At 44.5% G+C, this 21,615-nt stretch overlaps 1 protein-coding gene across 46 annotated transcripts in view; it reads left to right on the forward strand.

The window, feature by feature from the left end:
- The window catches only part of LOC110496881 (focal adhesion kinase 1), a 239,294-nt gene that overhangs the window by 131,407 nt on the left and 86,272 nt on the right, over positions 1-21,615 (forward strand). For all 46 annotated transcript variants that reach the window (XM_090209272.1, XM_090209259.1, XM_090209261.1 and 43 more), the window contains 2 exons: positions 2,060-2,226; positions 20,341-20,428. In XM_090209272.1, coding sequence (XP_090065398.1) covers positions 2,060-2,226; positions 20,341-20,428 — 255 coding nt within the window. The remainder of the gene's footprint in view (positions 1-2,059; positions 2,227-20,340; positions 20,429-21,615) is intronic.

The raw sequence follows: 21,615 nt of genomic DNA on the forward strand, positions 1-21,615 counted from the left end.
TGCCCTACCGTACAATGGCTTGTCTACGGTTTCTTAACTCAACTCTCCTGTGTTGCCCTACCGTACAATGGCTTGTCTACGGTTTCTTAACTCAACTCTCCTGTGTTGCCCTACCGTACAATGGCTTGTCTACGGTTTCTTAACTCAACTCTCCTGTGTTGCCCTACCGTACAATGGCTTGTCTACGGTTTCTTAACTCAACTCTCCTGTGTTGCCCTACCGTACAATGGCTTGACTACGGTCTCTTAACTCAACTCTCCTGTGTTGCCCTACCGTACAATGGCTTGTCTACGGTTTCTTAACTCAACTCTCCTGTGTTGCCCTACCGTACAATGGCTTGACTACGGTCTCTTAACTCAACTCTCCTGTGTTGCCCTAGTATTTAATTTTTTATTTATTTAATTTCACCTTTATTTAACCAGGTAGGCCAGTTGAGAACAAGTTCTCATTTACAACTGCGACCTGGCCAAGATAAAGCAAAGCAGTGTGACAAAAACAACACACATGGGATAAACAAACGTACAGTCAATAACACAATAGGAACATCTGTATACAGTGTGTGCAAACGATGTAAGGCAATAAATAGGCCAATAGTGTCAAAGTAATTACAATTTAGTAATTTACACTAGAGTGATATATGTGCAGATGAGGATGTGCAAGTAGAAGTACCGGTGTGCAAAAGAGCAGAAAAACAAAAACAAATATGGGGATGAGGTAGGTGGTTGGATGGGCTATTTACAGATGGGCTGTGTACAGCTGCAGTGATCGGTAAACTGCTCTGACAGCTGACGCTTAAAGTTAGTGAGGGAGAAATAAGTCTCCAACTTCAGTGATTTTTGCAATTCGTTCCAGTCATTGGCAGCAGAGAACTGGAAGGAAAGGCTGCCAAAGGAAGTGTTGGTTTTGGGGATGACCAGTGAGATATACCTGCTGGAGCGTGTGCTACGGGTGGGTGTTACTATGGTGACCAGTGAGCTGAGATAAGGCGGAGATTTACCTAGCAAAGATATATAGATGACCTGGAGCCAGTGGGTTTGGTTACGAATATGTAGCGAGGACCAGCCAACGAGAGCATACAGGTCACAGTGGTGGGTGGTATATGGGGCTTTGGTGACAAAACAGATGGCACTGTGATAGACTGCATCCAGTTTGCTGAGTAGAGTGTTGGAGGCTATTTTGTAAACGACATCGCCGAAGTCATGGATCGGTAGGATAGTCCGTTTTACTAGGGTATGTTTGGCAGCATGAGTGAAGGAAGCTTTGTTGCGAAATAGGAAGCCGATTCTAGATTTAACTTTGGATTGGAGATGCTTAATGTGAGTCTGGAAGGAGAGTTTACAGTCTAAACAGACACCTAGGCATTTGTAGTTGTCCACATATTCTAAGTCAGAACCGTCCAGAGTAGTGATGCGTCGGGCGGGTGGGTGCAGGCAGTGATCGATTGAAGAACATGCATTTAGTTTTACTAGCATTTAAGAGCCGTTGGAGGCCACGGAATTAGTGTTGTATGGCGTTGAAGCTCGTCTGGAGGTTAGTTAACACAGTGTCCAAAGAAGGGCCACATGTATACAGAATGGTGTCGTCTGTGTAGAGGTGGATCAAAGAATCACCAGCAGCAAGAGCGACATCATTGATATATACAGAGAAAAGAGTCGGCCCAAGAATTCAACCATGTGGTACCCCCATAGAGACTGCCAGAGGTCCGGACAACAGGACCTCTGATTTGACACACTGAACTCTATCTGAGAAGTAGTTAGTGAACCAGGCAAGGCAGTCATTTGAGAAACCAAGGCTTTTGAGTCTGCCGATAAGAATAAGTTAATTGACAGTCGAAATCCTTGGCCAGGTCGATGAAGACGGCTGCACAGTACTGTCTTTTATCGATGGCGGTTATGATATCGTTTAGTACCTTGAGCGTGGCTGAGGTGCACCCGTGACCAACTCGGAAACCAGATTGCATAGCGGAGAATGGTCTGTGATCTGTTTGTTCACTTGGCTTTCGAAGACTTTGCTTGACTACTGTCTCTTAACTCAACTCTCCTGTGGTCCATCTCTGCAGGGGATCATCCAGAAGATTTTGGATATCCACAAGGTGAAATGCGTGGCGTGCTTTGGCCTGCGTCTCAGCCACTCCCAGTCCGGCCAGGTCCACTGGCTCCACCCTGATATGGGTGTGTCCCATGTGAGGGAGAAATATGAGCAGAACCGTTCCCTGGAGGAGTGGAGGTAAGCAGACTGTGTGTGTGTGTGTGTGTGTGCGTGTGTGTGTGTGTGCCTGTGTGCGTGTGTGTGTGTGTGTGTGTGTGTGTAAACCAATGGCCCTTAGACAATGACAACACGTCTGTCTGCCCTTGTTGTCATGGAGATATGCAGCAGTTGGTGCCACTGCAACACCTTTTAATGTGTGTGTGTTTCACTGCTTCAATTGAATGCCTTGGTAGGCACAAACAATATAGTTTTTCACTGTCAAGTGGAGTTATGTGGTCATTCATTCTCCCATTAAGATAAAACCAACACATTGTCTGTGTGACCTGTCTGTAAACGTCACATGAAATATGTTCTGAACACAGAATTCAACATGGCTTCAGTATAAGCCACTCAATAACCTCTACAGCTTGCATACTGTAGTACGCTGTTTTGCATTCAGAATGGCCCCATTTCGTTGAACATTATAAACATCTTAAGTTTCGATCCTGACTTGGATCATCACTCGAGGCATTTCACAGTCCAGCCTAAGCTACTGTCAAATGTTCCTCCTCGAATCTCCGCACTTCAATCCTAAGAATGGGAGTCTGAGGTAGTTTTTCTGGCTGTCTTTGAGTCTGTGGCTGCGTCCCAAACGGCACACTATTCCGAACACAGTGCACTACTTTTGACCATAACCTATATAGGAAAAAGACTGCCATTTGGGACACAACCTGAGTGTGCGTCATCTCTCTCTACATGGCTCTGCTATGGATAGGTAACTACCCTGACTTAAATCTGTTCACAAAGGACTGGCTTTACTCAACCATTATGATTGGACCAGTGCCACTGACTAGGATACCTTGTTGTGAGTTTTCTATCGTGATATGATTTCAGGGAGAAATGGGAAGCAATAAGAGTTCAGTCTCCCTCCTTCAATCCCCCTCCCCCTCTTCCCTCTCTCCTTTACTGTTCCACAATAAGCATACTGAGGAGCTGTGTGTGTGTGTGTGTGTGTGCGCGCACACACACGTGGGCAAACTCTCTTGCTGTATAGAAATGGCTCAAGAGTTTGTTGACTCTACTTAGAGTGGAAATCTTAAATTACCTCACTCCACTGGACTGCAGTGTTCAGCTCTTCTCACAACACAGAACAGCTATTCTCACAGCCCAACACAGAACAGCACTTCTCACAACACAGAACAGCTCTTCTCACAACACAGAACAGCTCTTCTCACAACACAGAACAGCACTTCTCCCAACACAGAACAGCACTTCTCCCAACACAGAACAGCACTTCTCCCAACACAGAACAGCACTTCTCCCAACACAGAACAGCACTTCTCCCAACACAGAACAGCACTTCTCACAACACAGAACAGCTCTTCTCACAACACAGAACAGCTCTTCTCACAACACAGAGAACAGCTCTTCTCACAGCCCAACACAGAACAGCACTTCTCACAGCCCAACACAGAACAGCAATTCTCACAGCCCAACACAGAACAGCTCTTCTCCCAACACAGAACAGTTATTCTCACAGCACAACCCAGAACAGCTCTTCTCACAACACAGAACAGCTCTTCTCACAACACAAAACAGCTCTTCTCACAACACAGAACAGCTCTTCTCACAACACAGAACAGCTCTTCTCACAGCCCAACACAGAACAGCTCTTCTCACAGCCCAACACAGAACAGCTCTTCTCACAGCCCAACACAGAACAGCTCTTCTCACAGCCCAGCACAGAACAGCACTTCTCACAACCCAGCACAGAACAGCACTTCTCACAACACAGAACAGCACTTCTCACAACACAGAACAGCACTTCTCACAACACAGAACAGCTCTTCTCCCAACACAGAACAGCTCTTCTCCCAACACAGAACAGCTCTTCTCCCAACACAGAACAGCTCTTCTCCCAACACAGAACAGTTCTTCTCACAGCCCAACACAGAACAGCACTTCTCCCAACACAGAACAGCTCTTCTCACAACACAGAACTGCACTTCTCACAGCACAGAACAGCTCTTCTCACAACACAGAACAGCTCTTCTCACAGCCCAACACAGAACAGCACTTCTCACAGCCCAACACAGAACAGCAATTCTCACAGCCCAACACAGAACAGCTCTTCTCCCAACACAGAACAGTTATTCTCACAGCACAACACAGAACAGCTCTTCTCACAACACAGAACAGCTCTTCTCACAACACAAAACAGCTCTTCTCACAACACATAACAGCTCTTCTCACAGCACAGAACAGCTCTTCTCACAGCCCAACACAGAACAGCTCTTCTCACAACACAGAACAGCTCTTCTCACAACACAGAACAGCTCTTCTCACAACACAGAACAGCATTTCTCCCAACACAGAACAGCACTTCTCACAACACAGAACAGCACTTCTCACAACACAGAACAGCTCTTCTCACAACACATAACAGCTCTTCTCACAGCCCAACACAGAACAGCTCTTCTCACAGCCCAACACAGAATAGCTCTTCTCACAGCCCAACACAGAACAGCTCTTCTCACAACACAGAACAGCTCTTCTCACAGCACAGAACAGCTCTTCTCACAGCCCAACACAGAACAGCTCTTCTCACAACACAGAACAGCTCTTCTCACAACAGAGAACAGCTCTTCTCACAGCCCAACACAGAACAGCTCTTCTCACAGCCCAACACAGAACAGCTCTTCTCACAGCCCAACACAGAACAGCACTTCTCACAACCCAGCACAGAACAGCACTTCTCACAACACAGAACAGCACTTCTCACAACACAGAACAGCACTTCTCACAACACAGAACAGCTCTTCTCCCAACACAGAACAGCTCTTCTCACAACACAGAACTGCACTTCTCACAGCACAGAACAGCTCTTCTCACAGCCCAACACAGAACAGCTCTTCTCACAACACAGAACAGCTCTTCTCACAGCACAGAACAGCTCTTCTCCCACACAGAACAGCTCTTCTCACAGCACAGAACAGCTCTTCTCACAGCACAGAACAGCTCTTCTCATAGCACAGAACAGCTCTTCTCATAGCACAGAACAGCTCTTCTCATAGCACAGAACAGCTCTTCTCATAGCACAGAACAGCTCTTCTCACAGCACAGAACAGCTCTTCTCACAGGCCAACACAGAACAGCTCTTCTCACAGCCCAGCACAGAACAGCACTTCTCACAACACAGAACAGCACTTCTCACAACACAGAACAGCACTTCTCACAACACAGAACAGCACTTCTCACAACACAGAACAGCACTTCTCACAACACAGAACAGCACTTCTCACAACACAGAACAGCACTTCTCACAACACAGAACAGCTCTTTGCACAGCCCAACACAGAACAGCTCTTCTCACAACACAGAACAGCTCTTCGCACAGCCCAACACAGAACAGCTCTTCTCACAACACAGAACAACTCTTCTCACAGCACAGAACAGCTCATCTCACAACACTGAACAGCTCTTCTCACAACACAGAACAGCTCTTCTCACAGCCCAACACAGAACAGCTCTTCTCACAGCCCAGCACAGAACAGCTCTTCTCACAACACAGAACAGCTCTTCTCACAGCCCAGCACAGAACAGCGCACACCTGTTCAATGGGGGACATAAACCCTTTATTTATTCTTTAGTAAGTGTGTGTGTGCTTGTCGCGCATCTGGGTTTTATGTCCATGTGTGTGAGATTTGCGGAACCTCAAACAGTGTTAACTGGTTATAGTCTAGTTAGACAGACAGAGCGTTCCCCCTAATTACACTGCATGATGCCCCCAGGGTTGGTTTAGTCATCTGAATGTTCCTGTCCTAGGAGTGAGGGATGTTGAAACACTGTCTTTCTGTGATCATCAGTGACACACACCTTTCTCAAAAGGAAAAAATCTAACCCTGAGGGCCCTGTGTGTGTGTGTGTGTTCGTGTGTTCGTTCCAGGGGGCCTTTAGCTCACCCAGGAAGCTGGCATGTCAGGAGGATGATGTCATTCTCATATTAGCCTGTGGTTAACCCAATGCAGATGTCTTTCTTTTCCGTCCACCATCTGTATGAATGACAGGCCTATTGTGGACTTGTCTAAAGGTGTTGTAAGTCATGGGGTTGGTTTGGACTTTGATGTCAGTGTTTTGGTGGTGGTGGAGCTCGGTGCTGAACAGTAGTAGTGTGTGTGTGTGTGTGTGTGTGTGTGTGTGTGTGTGTGTGTGTGTGTGTGTGTGCGATCAGTATTACAGTGTGATAGTAAGAACCTGTGGTCCAATCAGACAATCCCGATTTGGAGGAATGTACAATGCAGTGTCTATCTACCTATCTACCGAACTGGTAGTGCAGAACTTACAGATTTCATCCCATTATCACTAGATTTGGGTTTCCAAAGGTGGTCATTACTCTATTTGCAACATGTACACCAAGTCTTGAAGAACAACCAAGTTAAGTCATTCGGTGAACTCAAATTCAATCAATCAAATTTATTTTATATAGCCCTTCGTACATCAGCTGATATCTCAAAGTGCTGTACAGAAACCCAGCCTAAAACCCCAAACAGCAAGCAATGCAGGTGAAGAAGCACGGTGGCTAGGAAAAACTCCCTAGAAAGGCCAAAACCTAGGAAGAAACCTAGAGAGGAACCAGGCTATGTGGGGTGGCCAGTCCTCTTCTGGCTGTGCCGGGTGGAGATTATAACAAAACATGGTCAAGATGTTCAAATGTTCATAAATGACCAGCATGGTCGAATAATAATAAGGCAGAATAGTTGAAACTGGAGCAGCAGCACAGTCAGGTGGACTGGGGACAGCAAGGAGTCATCATGTCAGGTATTCCTGGGGCATGGTCCTAGGGCTCAGGTCCTCCGAGAGAGAGAAAGAAAGAGAGAATTAGAGAGAGCATATGTGGGATGGCCAGTCCTCTTCTGGCTGTGCCGGGTGGAGATTATAACAGAACATGGCCAAGATGTTCAAATGTTCATAAATTATCAGCATGGTCGAATAATAATAAGGCAGAACAGTTGAAACTGGAGCAGCAGCACAGCCAGGTGGACTGGGGACAGCAAGGAGTCATCATGTCAGGAAGTCCTGGGGCATGGTCCTAGGGCTCAGGTCCTCCGAGAGAGAGAAAGAGAGAAGGAGAGAATTAGAGAACGCACACTTAGATTCACACAGGACACCGAATAGGACAGGAGAAGTACTCCAGATATAACAAACTGACCCTAGCCCCCCGACACATAAACTACTGCAGCATAAATACTGGAGGCTGAGACAGGAGGGGTCAGGAGACACTGTGGCCCACTCCGAGGACACCCCCGGACAGGGCCAAACAGGAAGGATATAACCCCACCCACTTTGCCAAAGCACAGCCCCCACACCACTGAACTAAGTTCAGACTTTCATTTGCCAAAGTCAGATTTCTTCAGACTTTTTACTGAAACACCCCAACTGTGTAAAAATGAAGGGTGAGCCCCCTCCCATAGAAAAATATCTAATGTATATCCAGAAAAGGACAACTAGTCGTAAAACAATAACAAAACTGTGCCAATCTATTGCTGTCATGACACAGAGCAAAACTCTGCAAACTAAGTGCAGGTGGGAGTCTGAATTTGTGGAGAATATTGAACATGAAATTTGGGAGGCAATCTGTAGAAATGACTGTTAAACACTCAAATACATGTAAAGATTATCAATGAAAATCACCCGGACGTACTTTCTAACTCCAGACAACATGGTGACGATAAGACCAGGAACAACCAGTGAATGCTGGAGAAAATGTGTGGAATTATTAGCAAATTACCTAGATATTTTCTGGTCTTGTCCTAGATTAATGAAATTCTGGGATGATGTTTTTAGCATTTTTAAACAATATATTTAAATGGTCCCTGGCAAAGAACCCAGAGAATGCTATACTTGGAGTAATTCCTGAGCGGTTTCTAAATGCCTACCTGTTAAATATACTTTTGTCTGCAGCAAAGAAATGAATTACAGCAAATCAAATCAAATCAAATTTTATTTGTCACATGGTTAGCAGATGTTAATGCGAGTGTAGCGAAATGCTTGTGCTTCTAGTTCCGACAATGCAGTAATAACCAACAAGTAATCTAACTAACAATTCCAAAACTACTGTCTTATACACACAAGTGTAAGGGGATAAAGAATATGTACATAAAGATATATGAATGAGTGATGGTACAGAGCGGCATAGGCAAGATACAGTAGATGGTATCGAGTACAGTATATACATGAGGTGAGTATGTAAACAAAGTGGCATAGTTAAAGTGGCTAGGAATACATGTATTACATAAGGATGCAGTCGATGATATAGAGTACAGAATATACGTATACATATGAGATGAATAATGTAGGGTAAGTAACATTATATAAGGTAGCATTGTTTAAAGTGGCTAGTGATATATTTACATCATTTCCCATCAATTCCCATTATTAAAGTGGCTGGAGTTGAGTCAGTGTCAGTGTGTTGGCAGCAGCCACTCAATGTTAGTGGTGGCTGTTTAACAGTCTGATGGCCTTGAGATAGAAGCTGTTTTTCAGTCTCTCGGTCCTAGCTTTGATGCACCTGTACTGACCTCGCCTTCTGGATGATAGCGGGGTGAACAGGCAGTGGCTCGGGTGGTTGATGTCCTTGATGATCTTTATGGCCTTCCTGTAACATCGGGTGGTGTAGGTTTTCCTGGAGGGCAGGTAGTTTGCCCCCGGTGATGCGTGGTGCAGACCTCACTACCCTCTGGAGAGCCTTACGGTTGTGGGCGGAGCAGTTGCCGTACCAGGCGGTGATACAGCCCGCCAGGATGCTCTCTATTGTGCATCTGTAGAATTTTGTGAGTGCTTTTGGTGACAAGCCGAATTTCTTCAGCCTCCTGAGGTTGAAGAGGCGCTGCTGCGCCTTCTTCACGATGCTGTCTGTGTGAGTGGACCAATTCAGTTTGTCTGTGATGTGTACGCTTTCCACCTTCTCCACTGCGGTCCCGTCGATGTGGATAGGGGGCTGCTCCCTCTGCTGTTTCCTGAAGGCCACCGTCAGCTCCTTCATTTTGTTGACATGGAGGGAAAGGTTATTTTCCTGGCACCACTCCACCAGGGCCCTCACCTCCTACCTGAAGGCTGTTTTGTCGTTGTTGGTAATCAGACCTACTTCTGTTGTGTTGTCTGCAAGCTTGATGATTGAGTTGATGAAGGCGTGCATGACCATGCAGTCATGGGTGAACAGGAAGTACAGGAGGGGGCTGAGCATGAACCCTTATGGGTTCCCTATGTTGAGGATCAGCGAAGTGGAGATGTTGTTTCCTACCTTCACCACCTGGGGGCGTCCCGTCAAGAAGTGTAATTAGTGTTGGTGAAGTAAATATGATGAATATTATTAAGGTTCTGGTCTTCTGAGACAAACGGTTATATAACAAGTCATAAGTCAAATTAATGTTCTCCTAGTACGAACAGAGCGAACAGGTTGGGATCAGAGCGACCATTAGTTCTGTCAGGGAGTGGATGTCTAATCTCGTAGAACAAGGTAAAGAGGTGTCTAGCAGCCAATTAAAGAATATAAACGATTCTCTCAGTTCGCCACTGCCAGGTGATTGGCAGGTGGTGGTGGTGGAGGTGGCATCGGGGAAGGGGGGAATCATCAGAGCGAGAAGGAGAAGAGTTATGGTGTGGCACTGTGGCAGGCAGGTCTGGGATCAGTTGGAACACGGATGATAACATATTGTTGTGGGAGAAAGAAAGACAGAGAGAAGGGAGACTAGAGGGAGAGGGTATGTTCAGAGACGCATGGTTTGACTGTAATAGTGAGTGAGAGAGATGCCAATAAAGCCCTTTTGAATTTAATTGAAATTGAGAGAGAGAGAGAGGCGCAGAGACACATGGTTGTCATTAGTATGCCTGCTCTGCCTGTCTGTGGAGACAACCAGGGGAGACAATCAGGGGAGACAACTAGGGGAGTATTCTTTTATTTCTTCTCATTCTGTTGCTTTTCGTCTCGTTATGCTGTCTGCCTTTGATTAGCTGAACTATAGGCTTTCATCTCTTAGTGACGTTTTAGATCACACACTGTGCACCTCTGACTATTCCTTTTTCAGATCAAATAACCTCACCCTTCCCCTCATGTGTGTGTCACTGAGTAACTAGGAAGTGTTTGCATTAGAGCTGTTATAGCTTGAACTATATACTGTATGCTAGCTCCTGAAATGGGTGGCAGGTAGCCTAGTGTTTAGAGTGTTGGACTAGTAACCGAAAGGTTGCAAGATTGAATCCCCGAGCTGACAAGGTAAAAATCTGTCATTCTGCCTCTGAACAAGGCAGTTAATCCACTGTTCCTAGGCCGTCATTGAAAATAAGAATTTGTTCTTAATTGACTTGCCTAGTTAAATAAAGGTAAAATAAAAAATAAATAAAAATAGGTGTGGCTCTGAAATAGCCGAATCCACGAATATGAAGGGGTGTCCACATACTTTTGTATATGTTGTGTAACTGTATAAAGCCTTTCACACCAACCAACATGCACACTGCAACATAAACCAACCAGGCTGTAGTGATGTCTACACTCAAGGTAAATCAACAAAAAAAAAGTTTAACATTATTGGGGTACAATATACATATTATCTTTGCTTCTGTGGACTGTACTGTGTGATAGCTTTGTGACTTATTGTGTAAAAACACAAAAAAGCTCCGTTGGAGATGATCCTATCAACGGGACCTGAGCAACTGTAATATCTTATGTTTCTCGGAAACTTGGCTGAACAAGGACATGGATAATATACAAGCAGCTTCTTCTTCTCTGCACCAGCAGGACAGAACGACAGCGTTGGGTCAGGAGGGGTGGTGTGTCTCCCTTTGTTAACAACACCTGCTGCGTGATCTCGAATATTAAGGAAGTGTCGAGGTTCTGCTCTCCTGAGTTAGAATACGTCATGATATTCATAGCTGTCTATTTACCACCACAAACCGATGCTGACACTAAGACCGCACTCAACTCAACTTTGTGAGTATTCACAAAGTATTCACACCCCTTGACCTTTTCCACAAAATTGAGATTTTGTCACTGGCCTACACACCCCATAATGTCAAAGTGGAATTATGTTTTAAGAGAATTTTACAAAAAAAATGAAAAGCTGAAATGTCTTGAGTCAATAAGTATTCAAGCCCTTTGTTATGACAAGCTAAATACGTTCAGGAGTAAGTAACAATCTTAACAAGTGATATAATACCTTGCATGGACTCACGCTGTGTACAATAGTAGTGTTTAACATTTTTTAATTACTACCTCATCTCTGTACCCCACACATACAATTATCTGTAAGGTCCCTCAGCCGAGCAGTGAATTGATTCAACCACAAAGACCAGGGAGGTTTTCCAATGCCTCGCAAAGAAGGGCACCTATTGGTATACGGTGTAAAAAATAAAGCAACCAGATATTGAATATCCCTTTGATCATGGTGCAGTTAATTACACATTGGATGTGTAATTAAGGATCAAGGATTTCACCATGAGGCCAATGGCAAAAATCCAACCCAACACATCACTGAGTACCAACCACTCTTAATATTTTCAAGTTGTTTTAGGATAAAAATAAACTGAATAAAGCTAGACACAGGAAAATCCTGCTTTCCAAAAGACACTGGGAGACTAATTCACCTTTCAGCAGGATATGAACCTAAAATGCAAGGCCAAATATACACCGGAGTTGCTTACCAAGGCGACATTGAATGTTCCTGAGTGGCCTAGTTAATTTTATCTGAAATCGCTTGAAAATCTATGGCAAGATTTGAAAATGTCTGTCTAGCAATTATCAACAACCAACTTGACAGCGCTTGAAGAATTGTTATAATAATGTGCAAGTATTGTACAAACCAGGTATGCAAAGCTCTTAGAGACATACCTAGAAAGACTCACAGCAATTGTTGCCAAAGGTGATTCTAACATGTATTCACTCAGGGGTGTAAATACTTATGTCAATTAGATTTCTCTATTTCATTTTCAAAACATTTGCTAAAATATCTAGAAACATGTTTTAATTTTGTCATTGTGTGTAGATGATGTGTGTAGATTATATTTAAAAATATATATATATAAAAAAACTGTAACAGTTTTTTGGGGAATAAATCAATGGGTATGCCTACTTTCTGAAGGCACTGTATCCCAACCAGAAGCAATAGATTACAGGTAACATCCAATCTGAGCAAAAGGCTAGAGCTGCCGCTTTCAAGGAGCGGGACACTAACCCGGACTCTTATAAGAAATCCCTCTACACTCTCTGACAAACCATTGAATAGGCAAAGTGACAATACAGGACCAAGATCAAATCCTACTACACCGGCTCTGATGCTCGTCGGAAGTGGCAGGGTTTGCAAACTATCATGGATGACAAATGGAAACCCAACCACAAGCTGCCCAATGACGCACACAATCATGCCAAACGAGTGAAATGCAGTCTACAGTCGTGGCCAAAAGTTTTGAGAATGACACAAGTATTAATTTTCACAAAGTCTGCTGCCTCAGTGTCTTTAGATATTTTTGTCAGATGTTACTATGGAATACTGAAGTATAATTACAAGCATTTCATAAGTATCAAAGGCTTTTATTGACAATTACATGAAGTTGATGCAAAGAGTCGTTATTTGCAGTGTGGACCCTTCTTTTTCAAGACCTCTGCATTCCGCCCTGGCATGCTGTCAATTATCTTCTGGGCCACTGATGGCAGCCCATTCTTGCATAATCAATGTTTGGAGTTTGTCAGAATTTTTGGGTTTTTGTTTGTCCACCTGCCTCTTGAGGATTGATCACTAGTTCTCAATGGGATTAAGGTCTGGGGAGTTTCCTGGCCATGGACCCAAAATAGTGATGTGTTTTTCCCCCGGGCCACTTAGTTATCACTTTTGCCTTATGGCAAGGTGCTCCATCGTGCTAGAAAAAGTCATTGTTCGTCACCAAACTGTTCCTGGATGGTTGGGAGAAGTTGTTCTCGGAGGATGTGTTGGTATCATTCTTTATTCATGGCTGTGTTCTTAGGCAAAATTGTGAGTGAGCCCACTCCCTTGGCTGAGAAGCAACCCCACACATGGATGGTCTCAGGATGCTTTACTGTTGGCATGACACAGGACTGGTGGTAGCGCTCACCTTGTCTTCTCCAGACAAGGTTTTTTCCGGACCCCCCAAACAATCAAAGGGGATTCATCAGAAAAAATGACTTTACCCCAGTCATCAGCAGTCCAATCCCTATACCTTTTGCAGAATATCAGTCTGTAGCTGATGTTTTTCCTTGAAAGAAGTGGCTTCTTTGCTGCCTTTATTCACACCAGGCCATCCTCCAAAAGTCTTCACCTCACTGTGCGTGCAGATGCACTCACACCTGCCTGCTGCCATTCCTGAGCAAGCTCCTGTACTGGTGGTGCCCCAATCCCGCAGCTGAATGAACTTTAGGAGATGGTCTTGGCGCTTGCTGGACTTTCTTGGATGCTCTGAAGCATTCTTCACAACAATTGAACTGCTCTCCTTGAAGTTCTTGATGATCCAATAAATGGTTGATTTAGGTGCAATCTTACTGGCAGCAATATCCTTGCCTGTGAAGCCCTTTTTGCACAAAGCAATGATGACGGCACGTGTTTCCTTGAAGGTAACCATGGTTGACAGAGGAAGAACAATGATTCCAAGCACCACCCTCCTTTTGAAGCTTCCAGTCTGTTATTCGAAACTCAATCAGCATGACAGAGTGATCTCCAGCGATCTCCTGTGTTAACAACAGAATCACTGACATGATGTCAGCTGGTCCTTTTGTGGCAGGGCTGATATGCAGTGGATTATTTTTTTTAGGATTCAGGTCATTTGCATGGCAAAGAGGGACTTTGCAACTAAATGCAATTCATCTGATCACTCTCCATAACATTCTGGAGTATATGCAAATTTCCATCATACAAACTGAGGCAGCAGACTTTGTGAAAATGTATATTTGTGTAATTCTCAAAACTTTTGGCCACGACTGTATTGTATACTCACTTTAATGCAAGCAACAAGCAACACTCGCTGCTACCGAGTGGCTATAGTGGATAACAACCTTGCCCCGAAGCTAGCATCAGTTAGCCTCGAGCCAGGCGCATCTCTTGGCTAGCAAACAAAATTACTCCAGCTACAATACCTCTTTTGCCAATTGGCCTGGACCCTTTGTCAACACGGAGCCCCGAAGATCCATCACGACTGGTCTGCCGACGTAATTCTGTCCGTTGTGCCCTCAACCGGCCTTTGCCGGACGTCGGTGAAGACGATACTGCTAGCACCGGCCTGCTATCTTTATGAACGACGTGTCTCCTGCTTGTTAGCGTAGTAACAACTACCTAGCGGCTTCCCTGTTTCTTCTATTGCTGTTCACTGGACCCTATGATCACCTGGCTACATAGCTGATGCCTGCTGGAATGTTCATTAATCACAGTACTCCTTTTAGTTTATTTAGTTTATCTGTCGGCCCCAGCCTTGAACTCAGGCCCTGTGTGTAGTTAACTGACCCTCTCCGCCCATTCTTCGCCATTTTACCTGTTGTTGTTGTCTTAGCTGATTAGCTGTTGTAGTCTAACTCATTGTTGTCTTAGCTAGCTCTGCGGTGACCTCACCTAGCATAACTAGTGCCTCCAGAGATGCAACCTCTCTCATCGTCACTCAATGCCTAGGTTTACCTCCACTGTACCCACACCCTACCATACCCCTGTTTTGTACATTATGCCCTGAATCTGATCTACCACGCCCAGAAACCTGCTCCTTTTATTCTGTCTCCAACGCACTAGACGACCAGTTCTTGATAGCCTTTAGCCGTACCCTCATCCTACTCTTCCTCTGTTCCTCGGGTGATATAGAGGTTAACCTAGGCCCTGTGTATCCCCAGGCGCTCTCATTTGTTGACTTCTGTAACCGTAAAAGCCTTGGTTTCATGCATGTTAACATCAGATGCCTCCTCCCTAAGTTTGTTTTACTCACTGCTTTAGCACACTCCGCCAACCCTGATGTCTTTGCCGCGTCTGAATCCTGGTTTAGGAAGGCCACCAAAAATTCTGAGATTTCCATCCCCAACTACAACATTTTACATCAAGATAGAACTGTCAAAGGGGGAGGAGTTGCAGTCTACTGCAGAGAGAGCCTGCAAAGTTCTGTCATACTTTCCAGGTCTATGCCCAAACAGTTCGAGCTTCAAATGTAAAAAATGTATCTCTCCAGAAATAAGTCTCTCACTGTTGCCGTCTGTAATAGACCCCGCTCAGCTAGCAGCTGTGCCCTTGACACCATATGTGAATTGACTGCCCCCCATCTATCTTCCGAGTTCGTTCTGCTAGGTGACCTAAACTGGGATATGCTTAACACCCCGGCCTTCCTACACTCTAAGCTAGATGCCCTCAATCTCACACAAATTATCAAGGAGTCCACCAGGTACTATCCTAAATCCGTAAACATGGGCACCCTCATAGATATCATCATGACCAACTTGCCCTCCAAATACACCTTTGCTGTTTTCAATCAGGATCTCAGCAATCACTGCCTCATTGCCTGCATCCGTTATGGGTCCGCGGTCAAACGACCACCCCTCATCACTGTAAAAACACTCCCTAAAACACTTATGCGAGCAGGCCTTTCTAATCGACCTGGTCTGGGTATCCTGGAAGGGTATTGACCTCATCCCATCAGTAGAGGATGCCTGGTTATTCTTTAAAGTAATATCCTCACCATCTTAAATAAGCATGCCCCTTTAAAAAAATAGAACTAAGAACAGATATAGCCCTTGGTTCACTCCAGACCTGACTGACCTCGACCAGCACAAAAACATCCTGTGCCGTACTGCACTAACATCGAATAATCCCTGTGATATGCAACTTTTCAGGGAAGTCAGGAACTAATACACTATGTCAGTTAGGAAAGCCAAGGCTAGCTTTTTCAAACAGAAATGTGCATCCTGCAGCTGTAACTCCAGAAAGTTCTGTGACACTGTAAAGTCCATGGAGAATAAGAGCACCTCCTCCCAGCTGCCCACTGCACTGAGGCTAGGTAACACTGTCACCACCGATAAATCAACAATATTTGAATAAGCATTTCTCTACGGCTGGCCATGCTTTCCTCCTGGCTACCCCAACCCCAGCCAACAGCTCTGCAACCCCAGAAGCTACTTACCCAAGCCTCCCCAGCTTCTCCTTCACCCAAATCCAGATAGCAGTTCTGAAAGAGCTGCAAAATCTATACCCATACAAATCAGCTGGGCTAGACAATCTGGACCCTCTCTTTCTAAAATTATCCACTGCCATTGTTTCAACCCCTATTACTAGTCTGCTCAACCTCTCTTTTGTATCATCCGAGATTCTTAAAGATTGGAAAGCTGCCGCGGTCATCCCCCTCTTGAAATGGGGTGTCACTCTAGACCCAAACTGTTACAGACCTATATCCATCCTGCCCTGCCTTTCCAAAGTCTTCAAGAGCCAAGTTAACAAACTGACCATTTCAAATCCCACCGTACCTTCTCCGCTGTGCATTCCGGTTTCCGAGCTGGTCACGGGTGCACCTCAGCCACGCTCAAGGTACTAAACGATATCATAACCGCCATCGATAAAAGACAGTACTGTGCAGCCGGCTTCATCGATCTGGCCAAGGCTCAAATGACTGCCTCGTCTGGTTCACCAACTACTTCTCAGATAGAGTTAAGTGTGTCAAATCGGAGGGCCTGATGTCCACACCTCTGGCAGTCTCTATGGGGTACCACAGGGTTCAATTCTCGGGCCCACTCTTTTCTCTGTATATATCAATGATGTTGCTCTTCCTGCCGGTGATTCCTTGATCCACCTCTATGCAGACGACACCATTCTGTATACATGTGGCCCTTCTTTGGACACTGTGTTAACAAACCTCCAAACGAGCTTCAACGCCCTACAACACTCCTTCCGTGGCCTCCAAATGCTCTTAAATGCTAGTAAAACAAAATGCATGCTCTTCAACCAATTGCTGCCCGCACCCACCCGCCCTACGCATCACTACTCTGGACGGTTCTGACTTAGAATATGTGGAAACTACAAATACCTAGGTGTCTGGCTAGACTGTAAACTCTCCTACCAGACTCACATTAAGCATCTCCAATCCAAAGTTAAATCTAGAATTGGCTTCCTATTTCACAACAAAGCTTCCTTCACTCATGCTGCCAAACATACCCTCGTAAAACTGACTATCCTACCGATCCTTGACTTCGGCGATGTCGTTTACAAAATAGCCTCCAACACTCTACTCAGCAAACTGGATGCAGTCTATCACAGTGCCATCCGTTTTGTCACCAAAGTCCCATATACTAACCACCACTGTGACCTGTATGCTCTCGGTGGCTGGTCCTCGCTGCATATTCGTCGCCAAACCCACTGGCTCCAGGTCATCTATAAGTGTTTGCTAGGTAAAGCTCCGCCTTATCTCAGCTCACGGATCACCATAGTAACACCCATCCGTAGCACGCGCTCCAGCAGGTGTAACTCACTGGTCATCCCCAAAGCCAACACCTCTTTTGGCCACCTTTCCTTCCAGTTCTCTGCTGCCAATGACTGGAACGAATTGCAAAAACACTGAAGTTGGAGACTTATATCTCCCTCATTAACTTTAAGCATCAGCTATCTGAGCAGCTCACCGATTGCTGCAGCTGTACACAGCCCATCTGTAAATAGCCCATCCAACTACCTACCTCATCCCAATATTTTTATTTACATTTTTTTGCTCTTTGCACACCAGTATTTCTACTTGCGCATCATCATCTGCACATATATCACTCCAATGTTAATTTGCTAAATTGTAATTACTTCGCTACTATTGGCCTATTTATTTCCTTACCTCCTTACTTCATTTGCACACACTTTATATATATTTTTTCTATTGTTATTGACTGTACTCTTGTTTATTCCATGTGTAACTCTGTTGTTTTTTGTCACACTGCTATACTTTATCTTGGCCAGGTTGCAGTTGTAAATGAGAACTTGTTCTCAACTGGCCTACCTGGTTAAATAAAGGTGAACATTTTTAAATTCACAAGGCCGCAAGTCTAGACGAATTAACAGGACGCGTGCTTAGAGCATGCACTTACCAGCTGGCAAGTGTTTTCACTGACCTTTTCAACCTCTCCCCAACACACTCTGTAATACCTACATGTTTCAAGCGGACCACCACAGTCCCTGTGCCCAAAAACGCCAAGGTAACCTGTCTGAATGACCATCTCCCCTAGGCAGACATGTGGCCATGGAATACTTTGAACGGCTGGTCATGGCTCACATCAGCACCATCATCCCAGACACCCTAGACCCTCTCCAATTCACATACTGCCCCAACAGATCCACAGAAGACGCAATCTCTATTGCACTCCAAACTGCCCTTTCCCACTTGGACAAAAGGAACACATTTACATTTTATTAATTTAGCAGACGCTATTATACAGGAGCAATTAGTGTTAAGTGCCTTTCTCAAGAGCACAACGGTAGATTTTTCACCTAGTCACCTCCAGGTGTGGAACCAGAGACCTTTTGATTACTGGCCCAATGCGCTAACTGCTAGGCTACCTGCCGCCCTGTGAGAATACTGGTCATTGACTACAGTTCAGCATTCAAAACCATAGAACCCTCCAAGCTCTTCACTAATCTAAGAATCCTTGGACGGAGTCCCTTATTCCATATGTTTGGGGAGTCTCCCACATGCCTTTTGGTGAACACCTTCCGGTTTATCTTCGGTCTCTTTGTTGCCTCTCTAATTAATACCCTCCTTGCCTGGTCCATGAGTTTTGGTGGGCAGCCCTCTCTTGGCAGGTTTGTTGGGGTGCCATTTTCTTTCCATTTTTTTTATAATGGATTTAATGGTGCTCCGTAGGATGTTCAAAGTTTCAGATCTTTTTTTATAACCCAACTCTGATCTGTACTTCTCCACAACTTTGTCCCTGACCTGTTTGGAAAGCTCCTTGCTCTTCATGGTGCTGCTTGCTCTTCATGGTGCTGCTTGCTCTTCATGGTGCTCCTTGCTCTTCATGGTGCTGCTTGCTCTTCATGGTGCTGCTGGCTTGGTGGTGTTGCAGATTTTGCAGGTGTTGCAGACCTTTCAGAACAGGTGTATGTATATATACTGAGATCATGTGACACTTACATTTCACACAGGTGGACTTTATTTGAATACTTTTGCAAGGCACTGTAAATAGTTAGTCTGGGTAGCTATTTGGTTTTTACTCATCACATGTTACTGTTTATTATCTGTCACTTTATTTCTAGTTAGATGTACGTACAGCTTTTTCCTCAATTTCCTCGTACCCGTGCACATCGACTCGGTACTGGGACCTTGTGCATAGCCAAGTTATTGTTACTCATTGTGTATTTATTATTACTTTTACTATTACTTGTTTTACTTTTCCATTATTTCTTTATTTTCTTTAACTCTGTATTGTTGGGAAGGGCCTGTAAGTAAGCATTTCACTGTTAGTCCACACTTGTTGTTTACAAAGAATGCGACAAATAAATACAAATGAATATAACATTTGATTTGATAACTGTATATAGAGTTCCAGTTCTGTGACTAGAAGACTGGTGTCTACTGTAGCTCTGTGACTAGAAGACTGGTGTCTACTGTAACTCTGTGACTAGAAGACTGGTGTCTACTGTAACTCTGTGACTAGAAGACTGGTGTCTACTGTAGCTCTGTGACTAGAAGACTGGTGTCTACTGTAACTCTGTGACTAGAAGACTGGTGTCTACTGTAGCTCTGTGACTAGAAGACTGGTGTCTACTGTAGCTCTGTGACTAGAAGACTGGTGTCTACTGTAACTCTGTGACTAGAAGACTGGTGTCTACTGTAACTCTGTGACTAGAAGAATGGTGTCTACTGTAGCTCTGTGACTAGAAGACTGGTGTCTACTGTAGCTCTGTGACTAGAAGACTGGTGTCTACTGTAACTCTGTGACTAGAATACTGGTGTCAATTGTAGCTCTGTGACTAGACGACTGGTGTCTACTGTAACTCTGTGACTAGAAGACTGGTGTCTACTGTAACTCTGTGACTAGAAGACTGGTGTCTACTGTAGCTCTGTGACTAGAAGAGCTTAGAGTACAAAACCCCTGGTCCCTTCTGTGTTACATGCTTCTGTGTTTTGTCTAAACAGTGACATATTCCTCCTCTCTAGATATGAGCTGCGTATTCGCTACCTTCCAAAGGGGTTCCTGCACCGCTTCAGTGAAGACAAACCCACACTCAACTACTTCTACCAGCAGGTGAGACAGACAAACAAAAAAAGCTTTACAAGAGTATTGATGTCTTGATTTTGTTGAAAGTAACGTTCGTGAAATCAGGTGAATTAGTAAAGCACACTTTCTTTAACCTCAATGTCAACTTTGACATCACATTGTTGTTTTTTGCTGTATAGATGATATACAGTGCCTTGCGAAAGTATTCGGCCCCCTTGAACTTTGGGACCTTTTGCCACATTTCAGGCTTCAAACATAAAGATATAAAACTGTATTTTTTTTGTGAAGAATCAACAAGTGGGACACAATCATGAAGTGGAACGACATTTATTGGATATTTCAAACTTTTTTAACAAATCAAAAACGGAAAAATTGGGCGTGCAAAATTATTCAGCCCCTTTACTTTCAGTGCAGCAAACTCTCTCCAGAAGTTCAGTGAGGATCTCTGAATGATCCAATGTTGACCTAAATGACTAATGATGATAAATACAATCCACCTGTGTGTAATCAAGTCTCCGTATAAATGCACCTGCACTGTGATAGTCTCAGAGGTCCGTTAAAAGCGCAGAGAGCATCATGAAGAACAAGGAACACACCAGGCAGGTCCGAGATACTGTTGTGAAGAAGTTTAAAGCCGGATTTGGATACAAAAAGATTTCCCAAGCTTTAAACATCCCAAGGAGCACTGTGCAAGCGATAATATTGAAATGGAAGGAGTATCAGACCACTGCAAATCTACCAAGACCTGACCATCCCTCTAAACTTTCAGCTCATACAAGGAGAAGACTGATCAGAGATGCAGCCAAGAGGCCCATGATCACTCTGGATGAACTGCAGAGATCTACAGCTGAGGTGGGAGACTCTGTCCATAGGACAACAATCAGTCGCATATTGCACAAATCTGGCCTTTATGGAAGAGTGGCAAGAAGAAAGCCATTTCTTAAAGATATCCATAAAAAGTGTTGTTTAAAGTTTGCCACAAGCCACTTGGGAGACACACCAAACATGTGGAAGAAGGTGGTCTGGTCAGATGAAACCAAAATTGAACTTTTTGGCAACAATGCAAAACGTTATGTTTGGCGTAAAAGCAACACAGCTCATCACCCTGAATACACCATCCCCACTGTCAAACATGGTGGTGGCAGCATCATGGTTTGGGCCTGCTTTTCTTCAGCAGGGACAGGGAAGATGGTTCAAATTGATGGGAAGATGGA

This window comes from Oncorhynchus mykiss, chromosome 18, assembly GCF_057628025.1.
Source record: "Oncorhynchus mykiss isolate SJ-2025 chromosome 18, ASM5762802v1, whole genome shotgun sequence".
Taxonomy (NCBI): domain Eukaryota; kingdom Metazoa; phylum Chordata; class Actinopteri; order Salmoniformes; family Salmonidae; genus Oncorhynchus; species Oncorhynchus mykiss.